Here is a 7578-nt window from a genome sequence, read left to right as displayed (position 1 = left end):
CTCCTACATTAAGGAACATTTATTTTTCCCATTCGTTAATTAAATACAGAGTGCAAATAGTTAAAGACTTTAAAATAACTGAACACTGAACATCGTACAAAGTTGGACAGAGTTTAGTACAGCTGGAGCTCTGCAGTCTGACAATCAGGTTCCCTAGAGAAGGACCACAAAGCTTGTCTTTAAACACGTACACGTATCCCTACGGTTCTGCAAAAATTACAGTTACACATTTAGTAATAACATTTTCAAATTATCATTGTGCTCGAATACACAGAAAAGAACAAAAAAAACAATCCACAATTCAACTCGATATTAATAAGTATGTCTGTACACAGAGCCACTCTACCAGTGAAGGTGAATTGAAGCGATTAATCGACATGGCAGCAGGAGATTATATGACAGGCATGATTTTCATTTTCGTGTCACATTTTACAGCAGGAAATATGCACTGCAAAATAAAGCAGAGAGAGGAAGAGCACTGCAGAGATAGCAAATATTTACTCAAGACTGGACTTCATGCACTTAAATCAGAAGCAATGGAAGAGAGAAGCACTGTGTGTGTCCCTCTGGTATATCTATAGCACTACGATCGCCCACAAGGTGTCATTTATGTGAATCGGTGTTAGTTACTTATGCAGGAATTCACCTGTGACTGGCAACAGTGGGGGGTTTTATTGGTGCCGTTATACTAACATGATGATCTTTTTTTGTTGTTTATGCCTCTTTTTTTTTTTTTTTTTTTTTTTCAATTCATTTTTAAGGTGACATTGGCCTCCTGTGTAGTTGGGGTCCTTCAGTGCTGGCAAAAGTTGTAGTTTTACTGGCTATAGTGTTTACTTGTACAGAAGCGAAGAGTTTATTCCTTCTTTTTGGCCCCAGGAACCTTTTCTCTAATTCTGAAAAGCACACAGAAAATTAGGCAGGTTAATTATATGGCAGGGGGAAAAAGCACACTGAAAAATAGGCAGGTTAATTATATGGGAGGGGAAAAAATGTATTATTATAATATTTATACAGAACTCACTTTCCCATTATCGAGTTAACCTGGGTGCGCACCAGTCCTAAGTATTGATCAATCTGTGTCTGAAAGGGAGAAAAAGAGTGTGAGGATTCATCATAAACAATATGGATGTCAAAAGAATCAATACTAAATTAAAAACAACAACCACTCACTATAGAAACTTGTCTGCCATGGGATGTAAAAAAAAATGTAACTGCAAATTTTTAGCTCACAATTCCAATTACAAAAAGGATTGCAAGATATAGTCAAAATTATGAGAAAAGGTGAAAATTCATTTTCATCTCAAGAGTTTTCATCTCATAATTTTGACTTTTTACTCTAAATTCTGAGTTCATATCTTGCCATTTCTTTTTTCACAATTCTGAATTGTGAGAAAAATTGAGATCATTTTTGTTTAATCCTGTGGCGGAAACGAGCTCCCATAATTCACTACTTTTATTTATTTATTTTATTGTATTTTTTATAAAAATAAATATTTCTGGCAAATTCAGGTCATTAACCACAGTAAAAATTATGTTTTTTAACATTTATGTTATAGCACCAGCGGTGGTCTGATCTCTTTAGAACTTTGCATGCTTGTTTAGAATCACCTGTTGCATGTGCTTACTAGGTTTCATGAATATTTTGAGTTTTTGATTATGCTTTATAGGCTTTTGGGTATATTTAGACAGGTCCCTTTTCTAAACGAAACTTCCCAAAGGGTAAATTTCAAGTGTTTTTGATCATTTTTAACCTAAAGAGTCCAGAGAATTGTACTGCAGTGTTTATTTTCCATATTGAGCTAATAACCTAGGACAAGTTTGCAAAAGTAGTTTTTTTCACATCTTCTCAATCCTTTAACTAATGGTTTGATTGACAGCAGTGGCTCTAGACGCAAAGTTGTTTCGGAACGAGGAGGTGTATCGTATGATCAGAATATCGTGTGTAGCTGATTTTTTTCACATTTCTTAGAGACGTAGAGAGCGTGCGTACCGATTTTCACGTCGATAGGAATAACGGTTGTGTAGTTATGATCGTTTTTATACTTACTTATAGTTACTTATAGTCACCAATTGGCCAAGCTCCAAGCCTTTTTTCATGTGACCTTAGGGTTTGAAGGCATCTCATTGCCTCTTTTGAATGTTTTGGTGTCCCTTTGCGACGGAGAGCTGAAAGTTCATCTTTGAGAATTATTGATATTCACTCTTCAGAGAATCTTCCTTCACTGGTTTGGTTACGATCAAGCGAAAAACCTAGGACTAGTTCGCAAAGGTGGGTTTCCAAAAATGGAACGAATCTGAGGTGTGCGTTTTGTCTGGCGTGATCGCTTTTTTTTTTTTTTTTTTTTTTTTTAAATCACTGTAGTGGTTTGGTCTGCCCGATCAGTTTTATGTGGAGATCACTACATGCTTGAACCCCTAATTTCAAAATAAAACTCTTAATTGAATGCAAGTTTTTTTAAGTAAAGATTTATGTTTAATAGCATTAGTTATCGCTCAAAATTAGTATTGAGTATCATGAAGTTTCACTGGTAAAGAAATCAACAAATTGACATTACCTGGTACTTCTCGTAAACCAATGGCATGGTAAACATGGAAACCACCACTAGAGAGAAAAACCAAAGGGAGATACAGTCAGGACAACGGAATGTGTCACTTGATTACAGTTGTTTGAGGTTATAACACCCTGACCTAGAGCAGTGTGTGTGACGTGGAATTTAGAGTGTGTACTTAAGATATGGAAGAAAATCAGAAGGCAAACACAACATTATAGAAACTGCTGCTTATTATTTTTTTTAGAAAATCATTTCTTCATTAAGAATCAGCAAAGGTATAGGAAAAAGGTTATAAAACCTTTTTGTTTAAAATTCCAAGACATTGGTTCAGAGCATGAAAATGCGTATTGTGTACACTAACTACAATAATATTTCCCAGTATTTTCTCTATATTTAATCAAAGAAATGCAGTCTTGGTGAGCCTATGAGACTCTTTCACAAAACATTTGAATGGTAGTGTATGTTTGTGCTGTTTCCTTACCCAGAATCATCAAGGTCAGGCCATTAAACAGTGCTCCAACATAGGTCAACAACCACATCAACACTGCAAACTAAACACACATACACATACATGATGTTAAATGATCTTCACAGCTTTTACATCCTTTAAAGCAGTGGTTCTCAATCCTGGTCCTGGGGGACCCCTGCTCTGCACATTTTGCATGTTTCCCTTATTTAACACCTGATTGAGATCATTAGCTCATGAGGAGAGAGATCCATGAACTGAACTAATCAGCTAATGATCTCAGTCAGGTGTGTTAAATAAGGGAGACATGCAAAATGTGCAGAGCAGGGGTCCCCCAGGATCAGGATTGAGAAGCACTGCTTTAAAGAAGCACTCAGTAACTTTTCCCACAAAACAGCACTTTTATATCTTTAGAAATTATGTAAACAGACATGAGATGAAGACTGCAATTATATTAGTGGCCTAAAACTGCTGTTTTCTTCTGTATTGGGTGGGCAACACTAACAGTTTGAGATCACATGATGAGCCGAATGCAACCGTAAAAATTATCAGCCACTTTCAGTTCCAAAATATGCCCGCAAATAGGTTTTCCATCAAGTATGAAGTACAAGACCGCTGTTGTATCAACCAGTGAAACAAAATTACTAAAGGTTATCACAAGTTTAGCTTTCAAAATTGATGTTCATCAGCTAGCATGTTTTTACCTTAATGGAGTCGACCAGATCTTGAACCAGGAACAGCCTGCGAAGCTCCTTCATGGTGGAGTTGATGTACAGCTGAGTCTTATCCACATACTTACTGATCTGATCTGCAGAGAGAGCGATCTCCACCTCCAGATAAGCCCTGAAAATTAGAAAAGCCATGAGGGTGAATGAACAGATTTATTCCTCAATACATAGAGTAGCGAAAGACAAACTGTTGGACTAACTTGAAGGGGTGGCCCTCGTCGGTTTTTTGCACTGCCTGTAGGACTGATTTGTAGACTCGGAAACTGATGGTGGCGGAGAGGACAGCCAGAGCGAGGTACGCTATAACACTCACCACGCTGAACTGGGTTAGAGAGAACAGCAGCAGCAACACGCTGCCGAACACCAGGCCAGACTGCTTCATATCCCGCCAATGTAACAGATCTACCACTGAAGAGAGAGAGAGAGAAAACAAGTGATCAGAACCGAAACCATGTCAGTACTTATGTAGTTTTGTGCTCAAATTTTACAGCACAAACCTGATTTGTCAGCATTATATATACAGTCGTGGCCAAAAGTTTTGAGAATTACATAAATATTGGAAATTGGAAAAGTTGCTGCTTAAGTTTTTATAATAGCAATTTGCATATACTCCAGAATGTTATGAAGAGTGATCAGATGAATTGCATAGTCCTTCTTTGCCATGAAAATTAACTTAATCCCGAAAAAAACTTTCCACTGCATTGTTAAGAAGGCTTCAGGGCGTCCAAGAAAGTCCAGCAAGCGCCAGGATCGTCTCCTAAAGAGGATTCAGCTGCGGGATCGGAGTGCCACCAGTGCAGAGCTTGCTCAGGAATGGCAGCAGGCAGGTGTGAGCGCATCTGCACGCACAGTGAGGCCAAGACTTTTGCAAGATGGCCTGGTGTCAAGAAGGGCAGCAAAGAAGCCACTTCTCTCCAAAAAAAAACATCAGGGACAGATTGATCTTCTGCAAAAAGTATGGCGAATGGACTGCTGAGGACTGGGGCAAAGTCATATTCTCCGATGAAGCCTCTTTCCGATTGTTTTGGGGCATCTGGAAAAAGGCTTGTCCGGAGAAGAAAAGGTGAGCGCTACCATCAGTCCTGTGTCATGCCAACAGTAAAGCATCCTGAGACCATTCATGTGTGTGGTTGCTTCTCATCCAAGGGAGTGGGCTCACTCACAATTTTGCCCAAAAACACAGCCATGAATAAAGAATGGTACCAAAACACCCTCCAACAGCAACTTCTTCCAACAATCCAACAACAGTTTGGTGAAGAACAATGCATTTTCCAGCACGATGGAGCACCGTGCCATAAGGCAAAAGTGATAACTAAGTGGCTTGGGGACCAAAACGTTGAAATTTTGGGTCCATGGCCTGGAAACTCCCCAGATCTTAATCCCATTGAGAACTTGTGGTCAATCCTCAAGAGGCGGGTGGACAAACAAAAACCCACTAATTCTGACAAACTCCAAGAAGTGATTATGAAAGAATGGGTTGCTATCAGTCAAGATTTGGCCCAGAAGTTGATTGAGAGCATGCACAGTCGAATTGCAGAGGTCCTGAAAAAGAAGGGCCAACACTGCAAATACTGACTCTTTGCATAAATGTCATGTAATTGTCGATAAAAGCCTTTGAAACGTATGAAGTGCTTGTAATTATATTTCAGTACATCACAGAAACAACTGAAACAAAGATCTAAAAGAAGTTAAGCAGCAAACTTTGTGAAAACTAATATTTGTGTCATTCTCAAAACTTTTGGCCACGACTGTACATAATAACAGGTTGGAAGTCTCTCTACACTTGTTCTATTTTAGTTCAGGAATTCTGTTCTGTAAACCATTGTTTACTTGGCATCTCAAATTAGCAGCTGTTTAGTATTTGTTACACTTACTATGTAGTAGCATCACTACAAAATAAATTATTAATACAGTAGGTCTCACTCATTGTTCATACAGATGTTTACATAAAATATGCCTATGAACATGTTCATAAATCATGATTAATCAAAAACCTTGGTACAAAAATGTATCGAAATCTACAAAGAAATGTAGAAAAACACTCTTGGTGGCCTTATTTTTATACATAAATATTTAACCTTAAATATATTTCAATACAGTAAAAGAGCGAGAAAAGGTGTATTATTACTCAAGCTGGAAGTTTCTTTGCATAAAAACTGTACAGCTATCTAATCTGGGTCTGTATAAAATGTGTTTACTGTGTTTGAACTGCTTTTAAAAATGCCACAAGTCGAATTGCTCGAAATTCATAGGCTCTTTGGTGAAGGTATGTCTTTGGAGACACAAGGCTGTGGGAAAAGCTCTTTTATAGAGATGGTATGGGTATATTTTATGCAAATTGCTAACCTTGGGCACGTTGCTGCTTATTTAAGTCACTTTTATTTCTATAGTGCGTTATACAATACAGGCTATGTCGAAGCTTAAAGGGGTAGTTCTCCTAAAAATGAAATTTCTATCATTAATTACTCACCCTCATGTCGTTCCAAACCTGTAAGACCTTAATTTATCTTCAGAACACAATTTAAGATGTTTTTGATGAAATCCCAAATCTTTCTGACTCTGCATAGGCAGCACCACAACTACCTTTAACTACATTAAAGACCCAAAAAGGTAAGGACACATGGACTATTTTAACAATATACTTACATTTCTGGGCTTTGAATGTGTCAATTGCGTTTCTTCAAGATCAGAAAGCTCAAATTTCATCAAAAATGTCTTAATTTGTTTTCCGAAGATGAACTTAAGGGTGTGGCACGACATGAAGGTGAGTAATTGATGACAGAATTTTCATTTTTAGGTGAACTAACCCTTATGTTAGTTCAGATCAATAACAGTGTGAAGTTAATCAATCAGCTATAAGTAGTTTTACAATAGGCAGCAATTTTATTAGTCTCAAATCAGTTCAATGTTGATTTAATATAAGTTTAATTCCAGTGTCAATGTTGCAAATGTGTTTCAGCTATAAAGCCGCTCTACAGAAAACAATAATGCCATTATAAAGCTTAATTCAGTTCAGGTTTTGTCAGTCAATGCAGTCATAGATAAATTACTTAAAGTGTCTTTTAGAAACGTAACAAAGCAAGCCATTAGGGGACCATGGGACATTTTCATTAGTGTTATTTAGCTCCATAATTCTGACTTTCACAGGTCTGGAAATCATTTTTGAATTTCTCTTTTCAAGTTTTTTCTTGACTGTTTTCATCATGCATTTTCCATGAAGAGAACATGTGTAACCTTGAGGCTATCAGTTCACACCTGTCTACCTCTCACAGCACCTGTTGTCAAGTTATCTATCCCTAACCATCTGTGTGAACACACTGTACTGGGTTAATTATTGCTGTTGGGTAAGACGGTACAAATAGTCGATTTATCGGAAGTGCTGTAATATAATAACCACAGAACCATGAGCTATGGGCCTTCACCATACTAACGTAAACTTCTAGAAATATACAGTAGCAGTGAAATGGAGAGGTACATGAAGGTTACAGTTTTTTAATTGCAGGTTTAATTTGGCCTGTGGTGGAGTAGGCCTATATCCATGTGAAATGCCACAAATAAAAGGCAAAACTTAGTCTATGGTGAAATTATCATGACTATACATAGAGGAGATAAATTTATTTCTACAACGTCAGTTCAGACATGTACCATCTTAAGTTACAGCGGTAATCCTCCTTGGCGCAACCTAATGTTAGGTGTTTTGCTCAAAGGGTCACCTCTTGCACGGTCCTAACCTTTTGGTTACCAGCCCCGACATAGATGTCACAATCATCCAGATACAAAACTGTACAACTACCATTCAAACCTACAAATTAGGCCCACGCTTCTGCAA

The 7578-nt window shown here is 37.6% G+C and overlaps 1 protein-coding gene across 4 annotated transcripts in view; it reads right to left on the bottom strand.

The window, feature by feature from the left end:
- Positions 1 to 4: 4 nt before the first annotated feature.
- rtn1a (reticulon 1a) overlaps positions 5 to 7578 on the bottom strand; it is a 34596-nt gene continuing 27022 nt past the window's right edge. For all 4 annotated transcript variants that reach the window (XM_073833879.1, XM_073833880.1, XM_073833881.1 and 1 more), the window contains 6 exons: positions 3950 to 4157; positions 3726 to 3864; positions 3037 to 3106; positions 2559 to 2605; positions 1025 to 1083; positions 5 to 896 (listed from right to left, as the gene is read on the bottom strand). In XM_073833879.1, the coding sequence (XP_073689980.1) occupies positions 857 to 896; positions 1025 to 1083; positions 2559 to 2605; positions 3037 to 3106; positions 3726 to 3864; positions 3950 to 4157 (563 nt within the window). In that variant the 3' untranslated portion in view covers positions 5 to 856. The remainder of the gene's footprint in view (positions 897 to 1024; positions 1084 to 2558; positions 2606 to 3036; positions 3107 to 3725; positions 3865 to 3949; positions 4158 to 7578) is intronic.

The sequence above is a fragment of the Garra rufa genome, chromosome 2 (genome assembly GCF_049309525.1).
Source record: "Garra rufa chromosome 2, GarRuf1.0, whole genome shotgun sequence".
Classification (NCBI taxonomy): Eukaryota; Metazoa; Chordata; class Actinopteri; order Cypriniformes; family Cyprinidae; genus Garra; species Garra rufa.
Note: the sequence above shows the minus strand (reverse complement) of the source record. Positions and strands in the feature narration are given on the sequence as shown.